The sequence below is a fragment of the Melozone crissalis genome, unplaced genomic scaffold (assembly GCF_028551555.1).
Source record: "Melozone crissalis strain CALT ecotype California unplaced genomic scaffold, PUWL_Pcris_2 ptg000005l_1, whole genome shotgun sequence".
NCBI classification, from domain to species: Eukaryota; Metazoa; Chordata; class Aves; order Passeriformes; family Passerellidae; genus Melozone; species Melozone crissalis.
In genome coordinates, this window is record NW_026535783.1 from 20,904,657 (window position 1) to 20,922,938 (window position 18,282).

General features: G+C 45.0%; 1 protein-coding gene across 1 annotated transcript; it reads left to right on the plus strand.

Moving 5' to 3' along the window:
- Window positions 1-11,128: 11,128 nt before the first annotated feature.
- Window positions 11,129-17,526, plus strand: SLC46A2 (solute carrier family 46 member 2). The gene is made up of 4 exons (XM_054289061.1): window positions 11,129-12,203; window positions 13,690-13,773; window positions 15,399-15,555; window positions 17,393-17,526. The coding sequence occupies exons 1-4, from the start codon at window positions 11,144-11,146 to the stop codon at window positions 17,448-17,450; spliced, it is 1,359 nt and encodes a 452-aa protein (XP_054145036.1). The 5' UTR covers window positions 11,129-11,143; the 3' UTR covers window positions 17,451-17,526.
- The last annotated feature ends 756 nt before the right edge of the window (window positions 17,527-18,282 follow it).

Sequence of the window (18,282 nt, forward strand, 5' to 3'; positions counted from 1 at the left end):
CCTGTTCCAATCCCTCTGTCTTTGAAAAAAAAGGCATTGCTGTCTTCTCAACACAGGAGAGGCTTTCTGTCTTCCTCTGCCTTGCCTTGCTCTGTGCCAAGAAGGATGGTGTACTAGTGGCAAACAGTGGGAAAATGAACTCCTTGGCATCTTCTTTAGATTTTAAGTTAATTAAAAGTAAAAACTGGACTTTTGCAAGGAAGCATTCAGACATTGCAAAAGTAATTCAATGACACCAGTGGGTGGCAGCAGGTCAGGAATTTTGCAGTTGGTTCTGCTGTTATCAGCTGTTGTTATCTGTTTCATAACACACTCGGAACATTAAAAATCTTTGTCACCCCATTGCATAGCTGAAATGGCATGTGCCAAACTTCAGAGTGTTTTTTACAATGTAAGTAAGGACTATAGAAGAGCATTTTATCAATAATTTCTGTCATAGCCCCATGGAAGTTGAAGATACTGCACTTCATTTAGTTTCAGGTGGCTTTAAGGGGCCCCAGAACAATGGGAAAGCAAATGGAGAGGCAAAGAATCTCCTCTACAGAGCCAGGTTTGATGAAACTGCTTTAAAAGGAGGGAGAGCATTCAATACAGTGTTTTCAGTTGTGAATGGGCACAGGAGATTGAAAAATCATACAAACAGGGATCTGTAATGTAAGGAAAGCAAGTCAGAGCCGCACAAGCTGTAACAGGGTGGAGGGACAGAACTACAAATACGAGGATGAACTTTAGCACTAAAGATTTCCACTTACATTCTACCTGCTGAATTGACTGAGGGGAGCAGTGCAGGAAACTACTAGCAGTCTGCATCCAGCCCTCCACTCCTTCCCAGGCTAAAGGCTGAAAGCATCCTGGTGTTTCACATGGCTCAAGACTGAGATCCAAGGGCTATCCTGACACTTCCGCAATAACGGGGAAAACAAACTAACAAAATGATAAACAACAAACAAGCAGCAGGAGAAAAATAACAAGAATGCCATCTAGAGTTCATGGTCTGGTGCTAGCTCTGGCTGAGCACTGATTAATTGGCAGCGTAACCCACTGCTTTATTCAATGGGGTCTTTAGGAAGAGAGCTTTTGCAGTAAGCACTAAACGTGGCAAGCAGTGTGAGAGCTCCTGCTCCACTCCAGGCATGTGTCAGCTCTGCAGTGAATTGAGAATGGTATGCCCCCAGGAGCAGGAAATGATTCAGGCCTTGTTACAATCTAGAGTGTGGGAGCAGCGGCAAGAAAATCGATGAAGGAAGAAAAACGTGCAAAGCCGCCCTGTCCCATTCTCTGTTCCTGCTGACGGCACGGGGAGCATTGCGTGGTGGGGATTTGTGTGGCAGCAGTGACATCTGCAGGGGGGATCGCACTGACGTGGTGAGAGCTTCATTTCCAAGGACGGGCCCTGAAGACAGATCCTTGGGGCAGCCAGTGTGTGGGAGGGATGTGGTGAGTGATGCGCCAGGGCCCGTTCAGTGCCGAGCTCACTGCTGTGGCACCCCTGCCACTAATGCAGGAAGCGCTCCTGTGGCCAGCAGAGCATCAGGCAGAGAGCCATGGCACATCTCACAAGCCTCCCTTGGGGAGACACTTGGGATTCCCAGAAACAGCTGCTGTGCTTAGCATGCACACCCAGTGCCCTGGTCATGGTCCTTCCTGCAGGAGCTCCTGGGGCACACCAGCCCTGCCAGGAAACCAGTGCTGGCAACAACTGCAGGCTCTGTGCTGCCTTGGCAGGTGCAGGTGCAGGATCGTGGCTGGACACACAGAACACTGGACAAGGGGCCTTACTGTGCTGAACCCTTCTTGTGGGACCTGTTACTGGCTGAGAAGGTGGATGCAGAGCAGGGGGAAGGAGCAGGAGGCTAGAAACTGCTCCACAGAATGGGGAGGATTTCATACTGAGCTGCAGTGGACACCCCAGGGCAGTGCTGTCCCCATTGGGGTGTTACTCTGGTGACCCAGAGTGAGCCAGGATGCTTATGTACAAATGACCCCCACAAGTACTTCTTCCTCTTGTAGTATCTGAGAAATCTGAACTTATATTAAAGTGAGCATCAAGTCCTCAAGCTGCAACTGAAACACACTAAACCAGGAAAATGTTAGCAAAAACACATGGATAATCACATGGATAATGACATGACCTTGATGAAATAGCTTTTCACAGGACTCGCATAAGGTTTCCAAAGTGTTGCTGGCAACAATGTTGCAGTGTTGAAAATTATTGCAGTCATTAGAATAGGGGAAAGAGGTCTCTGCAAAGCATTGTCTCCATGGAGAAAGGTGGGGTTCCCAGATATGCAATGGGAGTTGACTTGCTGGACAGCTTTCTAACCCCCACATTGTGTGGAGGTGGCAGAAAGTATTCAGCTCTAATTAATTGGAGTGAAAGAAGGAAGTTGCCAAAGTAGGGCACTTGCTCACTCTCTGACAAGGCTTGTTTGCTTCTAAGACCATCGTTTTGGGGTACAGCACCAGCCCAAGGTGGACCCAGAGTTTCACAATATTACCTTTTCCTCTCCCTGCCCTCTCCTTACCTTCTGCTGTTCCCTTCTGGTTTCTACATGATGCTATTGACCCCCACAATATGGCTGGTTTTGGGCACCAGGACTGGGTGGTTTCTATGGGCACAGAGGTATCTCACCTTGCCTGCACTGAGCCTCCTGACTGGCCACCCCTGCAAGGCCCCACCAGCTCCCAGACAGACTCCCTCCAGGCTGGTCTCCTCTCCCCAGGTATTTCACTGGATTCACACTTTGCCAAATCATCCTATTATCCATCCCATGGAAGATGGATAAACTGAGAACCATGAGATAAACTTTAAACGGACTAAAGCCAAATGTACCAAAGCACTTAGATAGCCATATACTGTAAGGGCCTTGCTCTTTGAGGGCCACACAGCACTAAGCTCAGCTGGAAGCTCATGGACTGAGCCTGTGTACTATAAAATGATGAGGATATGTTAGTGGGACTGACTGGAAAGGGTGTTGGGGCAGAGCCACGTCAAACAAAATTCTTCTCTTCGTTGTACTGCTGATGACAAAAGGGCACGATTTCTGCTTTTCTTTAATGCTGTGTTTGAGGAAAACAACTGCTGAACAGAAGGCAGGCTGAGCTTGTCTGCGGTGCAGAGAGTAGTTTTTAAAGAAAAAGGTAATTGCAACTTGTGGGACTTGCTGTATAAAGAAAGTGAGGACTGGTAATGCAGGTCACAGTGGTATAAACAGAAAGATAAATAGGGGAAAATCATGCTGATGGGAATTTTTCATGGAAGAAGCCATTTCAGAAGCCAGCGGAAAGCATGATCAGGCAATGTTTCAGCAGGGGTGGAAAGTATACAGCAAAAAGCATATTTACCCAGGCTCTCTGGAAACCACAAAAAAGCTCTTGTCATTTACAGCCTGAGTCTCACCTGCTGCCAGGCCTGGACTGTGATGGGCAAGATTCAGCTCAGCTGTCCTCCTTAGCCTCTGTTTGCTGGGTCAGTCTTCAGCAGAAGGGAATCAGGAAATAGCTGAATGATATCGTTGTTTATGAGCCTCATCATTTATTGACGTGAGGACTCAGAGTTTACAAATTAAAAGATGTGTCAATATAGTCTAAGCTTTGCTGGGTGTTTCCAAGGAATGTATTATAAAAATGCTCAAGCACTAAAGGATCAAACCAGCATTTCAGTGCCTCAGTGGGTTCTATTTTTCCAATCTTGTTTAATCTCTTGTTCCCTTCCTGTACAGAAATATTAAATCAGTGTGGTTTTAAAATGTCAGGAGCTCAGTTTATTCTCCAGGCCCTAGGTTGCCCTGGTCACGAGTCCTTGCAGAGGGTGCCCTAAAGTTCATTGCCAGACATGACTTGCTAGCTGCTAATAGTTCCCACTGGCATCTTGGAGGTGAAGTCCAACATAAAATCCCTGAAGGTGACAGCTATTTACCCTTGGGAAGTGCTGGTGTGAAGTGCATCCCATGTGGCAGTGGGAGGTGTGATCCCACATTCCCCACACCAGGCCCAGGCCCTGCAGCAGCAAAGCAACCTCATCAACAAGAGCAAGAGCAGCAGGGTCCTCTAGCGGGCTCCTGATGTGACCCTCAGCTGTGTCCTGCTGCTCCTCAGCAAACAGAGTGTCTCAGGTGCTGCGATGACTGGCGATAGCAGTCTGCCAGGAGGGGAGTATAGCTGGCAGTCCTCCCTTCAAGAGAATCACTGGTTCCAGGCTGGTCACCAGGGTACAAAGCCATGCTGGAATAGGTAAAGTGGCTGGGAGATGGCTCCCCATTGCCCACATGCAGTTAATCAGGAGCTTTGAAACCATTGCCCAGAAATGCAGATGTTGTAGTGGGGAAAAGCAGTGCTGCTCTCAACTAGTATGGCCATTTCAGCATCTACACAATGGGCATAAAAGAAAAGTTTTAGCTCAGGGAAGCTTTGAATATCCACAGTGCTGAAATGAAGCATTGAGGAAATAGCAAATGCCAGTAACAGCATCTGTCTTGCCACACAGTTTAAAATTTACATTTATGTATATATGTATATTTATATTTATATTTATCTGTGCTTGTTAGACACTGAAGAAATGCAGCCTGTAAAAAGTTAGCAGCAGCAATATTACTGGAAAGCTGCCTGGACTTTCTTGCTTCTCTAGTGCCCTTTACCCAGTATCCCTCTTCAACTCCAAAATTTCCTGCAAATATAACAGGATCTGCAAAGAAAGGAGAAGATGTGCAGTATTTAGGTCTCTTAAATGTATTTTTCAATATCTTTTTATACGTGTGTACTAAGAATACACAAAATCTTGTGTGACCAAGGCTGTTCATTCATTAGCTGCCTGGGAGGGTGCTAGCTAACATCCTCCAAGTAGCATGCACTGTCTACATGAGCTTTCTCCAGAGTCTGGAGCTATCTCCTGGAACACTTTGAGTTGTGGGGCTGGAGAACTCCAGACATATCTTCCCTGTGTTTCAAGTGGAGGTGACACCTCTGGATGGGTTACAGAGCCTCAAAAGTCCTTGCTGTTTTCCAGGTAAGGCTTCTCCAGCACTAGGACTGCAGTTTGGCCACCCATGCACAATTCTGCTCTCTTGTGCTAAGATTACACCACTGGTGCCATTTTTCACTGGTGCCCTGAAGCAAAATGAGAAGGGACATCTCCCCCATAGCCTCCCAGCTACCCTCATGGACGATGCTGGTGCCTTTCCCTTCTGTCTCAGGGACCTCTCCACCCTGCCAGGTCAAAACAAGCTGGATAATTAGCCAGGTGTGGCTATGGCACATGTTATAAACAGGGTTATCCCTATTATTTGCTGTGCCTGGTTGCACAGGTCCGGAAATCCTCAGCTGGTATTGGAGTCTGTTTGCAGTGAAGACAGCGACAGGCACTGCCATGCAGCCTTGTAGCCCAAAACCACCTGTGTGTGCATTCACCTCCCCCTGTGCTGAAGGGCCTGTGTGAGTGGCCCACAGGGGATCAGATGGTGCTCTGTAATCCAGGAAAGCTTGTGATCCAGTTTCCTGTGTTTTTCATTTCTGAGCTGCTGAGGTTGAGTAAACATACCCCACGTGAAGAATGTGAAAAGCTGCAGTCTGCTGTATGGAAAAAAGGGTGCTATGGCTTAGAAAGGTCACTGGATTGTGTATGCCATTTCTTGATTTTTGCTTTTTCTTTTTAACAAATGACTGAATGTGTTTGACAGCATGTTCTGCATAAAACACCACAAAAAATTTAAAAATCTAAATTGCTGAAGCCATAGCCAGTTTCTGTACCGAGGACCCAGTCCAGTAGAGTAAACAGAGAGAGGTTGTGAGGAGTGAGTTACCATCTGCCTGCTCGAAATGTCTGTGGTATCACTGAGGGCTTACAGCAAGTGATGCCTTCAGCACTAACTTTACCTGCCTGAAAAACAGAAATGTAGCCAGGCAAGGAGCTAGCTTGAGATCTGTCAGATGAAAACAAATGGATTACCAGGCAAGGGTGTCTCCAGAAGATTTAAAGAACTATATACCTTCCTTCCTTTCCAGAAAAACCACCATGCCTTGCACAAAGCAGAAATGCAGAGCCTGTATCTTTATGCATTTATGTTGCTTTTGATGGTCTCCACCTCTCAGCCAGGAAAATGGAGTGGATTCATCCCTTTTTTATCCACTGTCCTGATGTCGTCTGCCAGCTACTCTGACTTCTTGTAGAGTCTCAGGCTTATGGAGAGATATAGATTCCCTCTAATTGTACCTGGCTAGGGCTGAGTTATGTAGCAAAGGTCCTATCAGACCAGAAAAATCAGCACTCCTCTTTCCTTTGCTCTCCTCTTCTTCTTTCTTCCCCTCACTTCTAAGGATAGATGATTTACTATTGCCGAAAAGTTTTCTAGACCTAAAGGGAAAACAAAATATGAAGTAGTCCTGCAAAATTATTTCAAAATGGCTTTGGAGAGCACCTAGGAAGGGCAAAGAAGTCTGTGGGTTTGAACCAAGTTTTTATACATTAATGACTGTTGTTCATTCAGCAGGGATTTTTTTAAATAATAATGGTTTTGCTATAGCTATATAATTTTTTCAGACTATCCACTATTATGCAAGATTGGATTGCTTAAGCTGTAGTGCTAGGACAGTTTATTTCATCCCATTTTTCAAGGCCATTGCTGCCTGCACACTCTTAAAATTTGCAGTGCTTCTGTTCCAAACACATATATACCTTGGCAACAATTTAAAAAGAGTCATGGATATAAACGAAAAGGAGGATGTGCACACACACAAAAAACTAATTTAGTGCAAGGATTATCTGGACCTTATCTAAGAACGACTGCAGAATTTGTTCTGTGGTCCAGATGATCAGGCAGACACCAGGTACTGCAAGAAGTGTTTTTTCCTGCTTCCATAGAGAGTACTAATGTTGAGGCATACAATTAGCTGTCAGGACTATTAATTGCCCAAATTTCTCAAGCTAAGGGGGGAAAAGCTGACTCGGCAAAAAGCAGCTGTCAAAGGATGGTGTGTTTTTATTTTCAGCAGGACATAGGCCCACAGGATACTCCAAAAGGTAAGCAGAATGGAGAAAAATAGAGAAAACCATGATGACTGGTGGTGACAGCAAGGGAATGTAGGTGTCTGGTGCTGCTTGGTCAGCCAGTGACCGTCCTGAAGGAGCCCTGGAGAGTGCTGCCATTTGCAACTCCCTGCTGCTCTCCTGTGTTGTTCTGAAAGCGGTGCTGAAGCAACGGAGAGTGCCAGCCTTTTCCAAAGGAGGGCTGGCAGACCTCCCTACCCCTGTGGGGGGTCACCCCTCCCCTCCATGCTCCATGTCAGGCCCCATGAGGTCTCTCCATGGAGCAAATCCCTCCTGCAGCGGTCTGCGGCCTGCACACCACCCCAGCCTTTGCTCGAGTGGAGCAGTGGGTGAGGCCTGAAGGGTTGGGGGAAAAGGCACCCGTGGCCTCCCGTTGCCTGTGGCCTGTGCTCCCTTCTCCTCCCAGGGGAAGCAGAGGAGAGCAGGTGTCTCCATAGATGATCCCAACATGTCTGATGGTGCTGCAGCTCCCAAATGCCAGACTGCTGGCCCAGAGCTCTCAGTGTCTGAGGCACCTCCAGGTGCACCTGTAAAGGCATGGTCCTGTATTTTATTACAGTAATGATGCCCTTACCAGCTGTTGTGCCACAGACACTGACACCAGCCTCCTGAGTGTCCAAACAACCTTGATGTTGTTTCTCAGAGCCACAAAACAAGGCTGCTAGATGTTTTTTAATATAGTCTGGGCATTAGCTTCCGCCATCAGTGGCTCTGGATCCAGCAAGACAACTGCCTTGGGCTAGAATGCTGCATCCCTGTGCCCCTGACTTTCCACACAGCTCCCATCCTTCCTCCATCTCCCCCATCCCTGCAAGCAGAACCACACACCTTGTGAGGACAAGGGCTGTATATAGTTAGATGGCAGCCACCAAGGAAGCCAGTCTCCCAAACCACAGAATGCTTTGGTCATTTATGAAGTATTTTCCAAAGGAAAACCAGCCATTACTATAACAGCTGCTTCTCCCCAGTGTTTTCAACCAGCTCTCCCTCCCTCTGGGGCTGTAGTGGGGCTGCAGCTCCATCCAGGATCAGACCCAGGCACTTTACAGTTCCTAATCATGTTTCCCCACTTTACCACTGCCACAAAGCCACAGTGGAGAGGATGATCTGCACATACCTAGTAGGAAGAGAAGGAGTTAGAGCTGATTTTCCTCCTTGGAGGCAAAATGCCTTGCCAGGCAGGGATTGTGAATCAGAGATCCTAATAGCAGGCTTAAGGGAGAGAGATGAGGAGGGCTTACTTGCCCACATTGGGTTGTAATCCTGGATGTCAAAAGGATCTCTTCAGATAAGGAATGCTGAAGACCAAGTTTCAGAGTGTAGCCCAGGTCCCCCAGCATACTGAAATCCCTATGGCAACTCTGTTCAGAAAGAAAAAGTGATGGAATTGCCATAGATGGTTTGAAGAAAAAAGAAACAGTAGAGGAATGTAAAACATCACCACAGAGAAACATAAAACAGCTCTGGTTTGGCCAGATTGACAAACTTTGAAGAGCTGGTGAAACATGTGCTGACTATGCCTCTAGTGGGCCTCCAGACAAGACCATTCTAGGGAAAAATGCCCTAAAACTGTGTGGTCCTTCTCCAGTAGGCTACACCATTGTATTTGTGTTGTTAAGATAGTCTCTGATTCTGTGCATACATTTTTCTTATATGTCAAGGACCACTCTCTTGAGGCTCCACCAAACTTATGCTGCATGAACATATTTTAAAGCAGGTGCAAATGTCCCTATAAATATTAGCAATATAAGAACAGGGGAGTCTGAAAAATTACTAGATAATAGTAATTTTGAAAATGTTGTGGCATCAAATGAATATGGTATTTGTGAAAATTGTTTTGCAGTAGTAAATATTTTGGAGCCTGAGCTAAACTCCTACTTTAGCACTTACTGTTTTGAAATTACTGACATGGAAATGTATCCTTCCGTGAGAACTAGTTCTAAAAAGTACATTTAACGTGAGTGAACACACAGAATATCCCCAACATGTAGACGAAATTCATGAGATCACTAGCAACATTTAGCACAGCTCATTAGCTATCTAGGCCCAAACAGAGTTGCCTAAATAAGCCAAGCAGTCTGTCTGTGCAACGAAGTGTGGAGGAAAAATATCCCTCAGGTAGGAGTGGAGCAGATCTGCAGTGTCTCGAGCACAGTGGCTGTAACACACCTCTGCACTCCAATTTGACTCCTTTGCACCAGACCCCGCATCCCAAACTGAAGCTTGAATGGGACAAGTAATTTTTCTCTCCCTGTAATCCTGGTGGAAGACACAAGGCTCCCTGGGTGAAGTGAAATGTGGTAGTTCCTCTGGTTGCATTTGTTGCTTAAACTGGTCACAGGCTGATACTGTGGGGTTTTCAGTAAGACTGTCAGGAATTTCTGTCCTCTGGATATATTTCAGGGTTTGCTGAAAAAAACCTGTCCCACTTCTCAATAAAAGCTGAAGAAACTAGACACCTTTTGCAGCTAATCTGGGTAAAAGAAAAAAAGGCAGCTGTTGGCACAACACACGTAATTTAGAGCTGGTTAAGAGCCTTTTGGTCTAACAAAAAATTCTCTGATGAAGGTGGAATTTTCTGGAGCAAATCATTCTAGTGGTCAGTTCCCCACTCCTTTCTCTGTTAGATCCTGTACCTTTCTTTCTGTATTTGAAATATAAGCCAAAAATTATTACACAACCAAACAGAGTGAAAAAAAGAAACTCTTGAGCCATGGCATTGAGTAAATGTCACCTGAGTCAACAAAGAGACCGACAGATGGAGGCTTTAACATTGTTTTTTCAAATTCATCAGTAATTTATTTTTAAAGTAATGACCGTAAATCTTCCTAGAACAGATTGTTTTTCTGCCTGTTATGATTCATTAAACCAGTACGGAATGAGATCATTATCATTTAAGTTAGCATTTTTGAGACTGCCAAATATCCTTCAAGTACTTCCTGCAGCTGGGACTGCAAGCATTGTCCTTGGAGCTGGCAGCCTGCTGGCACCATATCCTGGTCCAAGAGCTTCTTGTGCCTCTGGCTAGCAGCACTGCTGTGCCCATGGGCCCTGCTTGAGTGGGCCACTTTACCTGCCCCTCAGGCAGCAGAAAACTGGAAACTGACTTCAAGCTGCAAAGCTTGAGAGTCGATGGAAATAAGCACCTGAAGAGTTGCACAACCATCTCCCTGAGGAGCTGGGGCTGGAAACTCTTCTCTTCTCCAGAGGCGGACTCTCACCCACCTCAGCCTGCAGGTGAGCTGGCTGATTACTGGGACACAGAGGTCATTGATGCCTCTGGATAAATTGCCTCCTCTTGCAAATTCCCACATTGTAAAGCCAAAGGATGCAGCAAGCAGGGTGGCAGCCACAGGAGACAGGTTACCAGAAAGAGACTTTTTGCCTTTTAATTTCTTTTTGGTGTAATTTCCTGACTGCATTATTGAAACAACAATGACATAAGGGGCATGATGCAGCAACAGGGAAGACAGAAGCAGGTAAAAGCAAAAGAGACAATGTCGTATTTGTTGTAGAAAAAAAGAAAAATGAGCTGGCAGTAAAGGGGAATTCACAAATTATCTGATAAAAAGGCGCATAGCCATTCCCTGCCCCCACAACCACTCTGAGAGTCCTCTGACATATGAAGGACACCAAAAGAAGAAAAAAAAACACCCAAAAAGTCAACAAACAAAAAACAAACCACCACCCCAAATTACAGCAATTACTTGATCAGGGCATTTTCACTTCCTATTTTGGGAGAGAGAAATTCCCCAGGTCATCTGACCTCTGTTGAAACTACACCAGGAAGAGGAGCAGCAGCAGTTGACAAGTGCAGGGCGTTCTCTGGCTGTACAAAAGCCTCCCATGGGTGAGCCAGAGTTCAGAGCAGCTCGGGGATGTGCAGGTGTGTGTACACATAGCAAGGTGAGCTGCGAGTATCCTGGCAGCCAGATCATCTCTTGCACAACTCTCCAGTCCTGTGCGGCCCGGCGGACCTTTCGCTGCTTGTTTCCAAACATGCCTCCAGAGCAGACCTTCTGAGGAGCTGTTTCCTCACATGCTGTTTCCTTAAACGCTGCTGAAAGCAGCTCTCTCCAAGAAGAGGTGGCAGCTAGCAGCATGGTGGGAATAATGGCAATGAGGACGTGGATTGAGCCGGTGGTCGCGGGTTCCCAGGTGGCCAGTGCCTTCTACGACACAGCGCTGCTGCTGGTGGTGAAGAACTACTACAACCAGACCAACAGCACTGCTCCCGCCCATGTCCTGGAAGATGCTCAGCAGAAGGCTGTATCTAATTTTTATATCATCTACAACCTAGTTCTGGGCCTGAGCCCACTGGTGTCAGCCTATGGCTTGTCCAAGCTGGGGGACAGGATACATCGCAAGATCCCCATCTGCTTCCCTCTTCTTGGTTATTTGGGCTCCAAAACTCTCCTGCTCCTCCTGATTCTGCTGGGCTGGCCAGTGGAGGTGATGTATGGGGCTGCTGCCTTAAATGGGCTGACAGGAGGCTTCACCACACTTTGGGCAGGCATCATGGCTCTGGGATCCCTGGGGTCCTCTGAAAGCAAGAGGTCTCTGCGGCTCATCATTATTGAACTGGTGTATGGCCTGGCTGGCTTTCTGGGAAGCATGGCATCTGGCTACCTCTTTGTTGGCTTCAGCGACCGCTACCGAGAAGGCACAGTGCTGGTGTGCTGCAGCATTGCTTGCTATGCCTTTTGTCTCCTCTACAGCATTTTTGTCCTCACAGTCCCCAAGCCAGCAGCTCCCTGCCCAGCCAAAGCCAAGAGTGCAGAGGAGGTGGGTGGTCAGCTACCAGAAGCAGTGGTAGCAGGGAGCTCCCAGCCTTCAGAGAGCAGCATCTTCACTCCAGTGTCACCCTCGAAGCTCATCATCATCCTGCTGTTTGTGGCAGCAATCCTCTATGACCTGGCTGTGGTTGGTGCCATGAACGTACTCCCACTGTTCTTGCTCAGGGAACCTTTAAGTTGGAACGCTGTGGAGATTGGCCATGGCAATGCTGCTGGGTATGTGATCTTCATTACCAGTTTCCTAGGGGTGGTTGTGTTCTCCAGATACATGAGGGATATTACCATGATCATGATCGGAGTAGCTTCATTCAGCGCTGGCATCCTCATCATGGCCTTCGTGCAGTGGACGTTCCTGTTCTACATTGGTGAGTTGAACAGTCATGCACATGAGCAAATACAGCTGAGAAATGGGTGTTTCAACATCACTGGAAGGGCTTTTTGCTTTGCTTTGTGACAGATTTGCAAGCAGGGAGTTAGGCAGATCATCACATGAACAATTTGCAAGAAAGCATTCTTTTTACTCCTCTTTCCCCACATCTCCCTTAGTACTCTTAAGACTCACATACAATATCCTGAGGAGGCATACACTTCTGCCAAGGATTAGTTTAAGGCTCATTGACTTGTAATTCATCAGTTGGTCACAGACCAGATCTGAGCAGTGTTCACACTCTGGGAGACTGGGAGTTGTTGCTGACTCCCTGTACTAGTGGGACTGCACCACTGCAGCAATAGGAAGCACTTGCTTCCTCTGAGGCAAGGCTTAAGGCTACAACAGACGCAAAATGGCAAAGGCTTCCTATTATGGGAACATCTTGAGGTGTGATTTATTTTTATCATATGAAGGCACTTACAGCTGATGGGAAACTTAATGAAACATTGCTGTTGTAAAATACCACAATAATGTAGTTTACAGATCTCACACTGTTAGATAAATTACTAAGGGACAGGTAACAATAGATGGGGCAGCATCCCATGATAAAGGAAAGGCAAGTTTACTTCTGGGAGCTAACCTGTGATGAAAGACAAAATCCAAGCACTGTATCCATTGTGCCAGATCTATCTCACATGGCTTTAAGGTTTTGTTTCTCAAAATGAGAAAGACACTGGAGATAAAACACTCTGAAGTGCTTTTTCTGTCTGTCCCTACAGGGAACGGGGAATTGAAAATTAAACAAAGTTTTCCTAAAGGGAAAGATGATAGGATATTGTATTTGTGTACTAAGCCAAACACTGAGTGAAAATTTTAAGAGGTAATGTTTGTTTAGCCAATCAAACTGGGGAAAAAATTAAGTAGAAAATAAAAAAGCTTGCTTAATAATTCAGCTCATTTTCATCCTGAAGACCTGCTGCTATACAGTGTGTTGGATGCTTATTCCCTGCATTGCAGTAACACCTTGGTACACTAGACATGGACCAGTCTTCACTGAGGCTGGTTTTGCTGACAGGAAGGTAATTCCAGCTCCCCACAGATTTTCACAGTAGAGACAGGCTAGAATACTGCAAGCCAGAAGCACTGAGATGCAAGAGTAGTGTTATGAATGTACAGTTCCTGTCAAGGCTGTGTAGCACAGAGGGCTCTCTGCATGTTAAAACTTAAATCATCATCCTCATGGATCTCAAAGGAGAGGGAGGACCTCATCTATGCTGGAATGTCTGGCTGAGAACAAGAGACTGTGTCTAGTTTGGGCAAAGGACCTCTGATAATGGGAGCAATAGGTGGCTTTTTTTAGCAGAGAAAAGGTGAGACAAGGTGTCTGTCCAAGCCAGTGGCGTATAATCTTCAAAAGCAGTGGCTGTGCTGGATCACAAAGAGCAGATACTGGTGATAACTCAACATTCATTGCATTACAGCACGGGCAGTGATGCTCTTTGCCCTCATCCCCTTACCAACCATCAGGTCCATGTTGTCTAAGCATGTTGAAGGATCATCCTATGGTGAGTATTTTGGTTACCTTATCAACCAAAACCCCCTGAAATCCCTTTATTCAGCCTAGAGTACTAAGAGAAAAGTAAGTTATTGCTGCAATCTGTGCTTTGTGTAATAATACCAGAGGAAATGATACCACAAACAGGGAGGGAGAAGCAGAGAAACTTGCTGGACAAGATTCTCACATCCAATCTTCTTGTCCTTGGTTGCATCATCATTTATCAACAGAATTTTCAGCATATACTTCAAAACATTACAATCAGTGCATAGTTCAAAGGTAGGGACAATAGCTGAGGTGCTTCTCAAAAACACAGTACTGCAGGGAGAACCAAGAAAAGCAGGACATTGAGTTGAAGCACTGTTATATATATAAAAGAAGCCATTTATATCCGTCTTCTTTTACTTCCAGCTTTGGGAAGGATGGATTATTTTAATCTTTTTTTCAGTTATGCTCTCTAAACATTTCTTCAGGTGTTTGCAGTTTGCTCCTGTTGCACATAATTTAACTACAAAGAGTAACTTCTGCATAAAAATTTACCCTTCTTGGAATAGCGGCTGGAATTCTTTTCCATTAAATTACATATTAAAAATTAGTAAAATGTATTTTACAGCAGCATATTGAGGCCTACCATTTTTACCTTACCTCAATGAGCTAGATTTAGACACAAGATGCAGGACTGGCCATTCATTCAAACAGCACCACAGGCCCACAACTGCTCATGCCTCCTCCAAACAAGTTTCTTCTGCATCCTTCACATCCTTTTCCTTTCAGCCATACGAACACGACACTGCTCTGTCACCAGTTCATTGCTACTGCTTGAGCTCCCTCAACATCCACCATAGCAAAATCATCTCCCTGCCACAAACAGCACAGCTCACATCCCAAATTAATCACTATAAATCAAACATTTTTAATCTCCACCTTGAGCCATATGGGCTGCACATGACAATGGCGTCAGTCCAGACCAAGAGTAGAACCCTGCAGCAGAGCAGCACTTGCCTTCTGGTCGCAGTTTCATCTCCTGGTGCTTAGTGGCTGCAGAATGCTACAAGGGCAGCAAGCTCAGCACACAGCCCTGACCTTGCCCCCAGTCTGCAAGTCCCTGCCGGGCTGGGTTATTTCCCTTTCACCCATTCACCATGACAGAAACCCTTCAGTAAAGAGTGGTTTCAACTAGAATTCAGTTTCTGCCTTTCTTCCACATGAAATATCATACAAATCACACACATCCCCATTTCAGGCATTATTGTAATTTCAACCCTGTGAACCACTTTTCTGGCCTAGGCCAGAAGCAGACCCTAACTAAAATGTCTCCTGTCCTGAAGATGTCAGCTCTAGACTATTTTTCTACCTCTAGGAAAAGGAGCACTTATTGAGCAGTTTATTGCTGCTGTTACAAGTAGCTACCTTTATATGTAGACTTTTTAGGCAGACAGTTTTCCAGTTGAATCTTTTGTCTGACACCTAAAAGGAAAAATTATTTAATTGTTGTCTAGAACAGAAGCAGATACAAGCTCATGCCATCTGGTATTAGTGGAGCAATGACTACACAATTGTGATCCTGGATTTGTCAGAGAGATACCACAGCTGGTATATTAATCTCCAGCAACAAACTATGTTCTTGTCTTACAGGTAAGGTGTTTGTCCTGCTGCAGCTGTCTTTAGTCACCACAGGAGTAGTGACATCTACAGTCTACAACAAGATCTATCAAAACACTCTGGACTGGTACAGCGGCTTCTGCTTCATTTTGTCTTTTCTAGTCGGCTGCCTGAGTCTCCTTCCTTTAAGGTAAGAAATGGGAAAGATTTTGTTGAAAAAGACATGCTGTATTTTCTCTGTACTTCCTGATTCTAGGTCTGAAATTTATAAAGCAGATAGGAAAGAATTTTAAAAAGAAAACAACACCCCACACCAATTGAATTTTTAAAAAAAGGGAAAAAACCAAACTTGCAGAAATGAGTTGACAAAATCAAAGAGATTCAAAAAATGAAAGTTGCAATGTTTAGCCAGTGCTTTTTTAAATCTTATTTTTGTTTAATGTAACATGAATTGCTGTACGAAGAGTATCTGGCAGTTTAACAGATAATCCCAGGAGACAAAGCATTCACACAAATGTAATTGTTTGGTAATGTGAAAATAGTAGTAAGTGGAATGAAGGAATGACCCTACACAAAGTAAAATGTTTTTTAAAAATTCCATTATATGTTACTTATCCATTGAGAAAAGAAAAATTTCAGTCTTCCTCAAATGTTTCAAAGAGACACTATTACCACAGTGAAGGAAAAGGTTACTTTTCTGGTCCATTGAATTTGCCCAACTGTACCACCATGGAGTGACTGCTGCGAAATACAATTTCAGGAACAACTTTTAAACACAAAACCAGTTTAATTTGAAGAGAGAAAGCTGAAACAACTCCTCCACCTACTTTTACAGAATTTTTGAAGGATCTCCCTCCAAGTCTCACTTTGTCCATTAGAGCCTCCCCAAGACTCTCCAGCTTGTTGCTTTACCAAAAACGGCAAGATTCTTTCTGTATGAAGTGAACTGTGATAATGTCAGTATTTAATCCACTTAAGAACAATATCTTCATTCAGATGTGTTACATGACTTGTGAGGGTTCCTCAGGGTGAGAGAGATGGACGAGAATCTTGGTCTCATGATCAGAAGGCTGGATTTAATAATATTATGCTATATAATACATTATGACTAAACTAATAGGAATAGAGAGAAAAGTTCAGAAGCTGCTCAGCTAAGAATGGAATAGGAATCTAATCAACAAAGTTCTGTGTCCAGGCAGAAAGCAAGCAAGCTCTCCTGTGAGTGGTCAGCAAATCCAAACACTCACAGAAGACCAATCACAGATGCTCCTGTTACATTCCACAGCAGCAGATAATAATTGTTTACATTTTTCTTCTGGGGCCTCAGCTTCCCAGAAGAGGAAAACTCCTAAAGAAAGGATTTTCCACAAAAGATGTCTGTGACACAGATGTAAGGCATGTACTGGACAGGCTAATGCTTGACTCCAGGCAAAATTCTTGCCTAGCTCTGCTGTAGTTTAAACAAAATAGAGTAGTACAAAGTCTAAAAGCACAATGTATACTGACTTCAGCTGCACCACCTAGACAGGAAGCAGAGCCTGTAAGGAAAGTTCCTCCACCACCACCTCTGTTTCATCCAGAGCACCAAAGGCTTTCTGGGGTTGTGAATGCATTTGACAATCAGTGACTTCAGGACTACAAGTGTGAGGAAGGCTACTTCTACTCATCATTCCCCTGGCTCTGCTTTCCTTCTCAGATCTTCCAGACACAAAAGACTTGTTTCTTATATGCCACCCTCTCTCTAAGAGGTAGTTGCTAGCTACTCAAATGCTTTGAATACAGGTTCCAAATAGAAGCACCATTACCAGTACAAACACGGGTTATTAAAGTGAGGGATGACAGATGGTGCCAATGTCGCTGAATGCACACAAGAGAGGCTGGCAGACCATTGAGAGGAATGCCATTAGCACACAGCCAGCTCCAGATATCCTGGCAAAGTTTAAGATACAGATGTGGACAGAGCAAACTAAGTTTGAGAAGGTAGCTTGCTAATTCTTATTATCTGCATTTTTTATTGTTCTTTACAGCTTTGTGGCCATCAAACAAAGGTCAACCACTGGCTCCCTTGAGATTCTGACTGAGTAACAGAGGCATCTTCTGGTTGTTATCATTAGTCCCTACCAACACAATAGGATACAGAGCATTTGCATTTCCACTTCACAGCATGCCACAACCTATCAGCCACAAAGCCTCTCGCCCAAGAAGAGATGTTTGCCTTGTTATTTCTGCAGCACACCCCCCATCCTGCAGAGTACGTGCATTAGCTATTGCACACCAGCAGTCCTCAGAGTATTCTCCTCTTTGCTACGCTGGTCAGCAATACCAAAGAGGCACAAGGATATAGGCTAGAAATGAAAGTGGCATTTCCAGACACATCGTTCAGAGTGGAAGTGGAAAGCAGAGGATTGGTTTTCCATTAGTTCCTTCTTGATTGTTCATTCAGAAATCTCAGGGCAGGTCTGTGACTCTGGCTGATGAAACACAGCTGCAAGCCACACGCCACATGCACAGGTCCATCAGCAGAACACACCAGCTCGCCATCTCCGGCAGATGTTATCAGCCCAGCCAATTAATGTTATGTACAAGACCAAATCCCTACAATAAAACACCCCTGAACAGATGTTCATGTTCCTTATTTCTGGGAGAATGTCACACTGGACAGTGCTTCAACAGAGCTCATGCAAGGACTAAGACTCAAGAGCTAATGCTGGTGTTTCAACTCACACCACCACAATGTGCTACTCTTGTCACAGGTAAAGAACAGCTAAGTGTAGCACACAGCTCCTACAGGATTTATGGAATTGTAGGGACACTAATACCATGTAATAGTTACTGTGTTACCAAAGCTTTTATCTGGGTTGGAAAGGAACCTCATACAATACAGCAGCTAGCATGAGATGATGTCACATAAATCCAA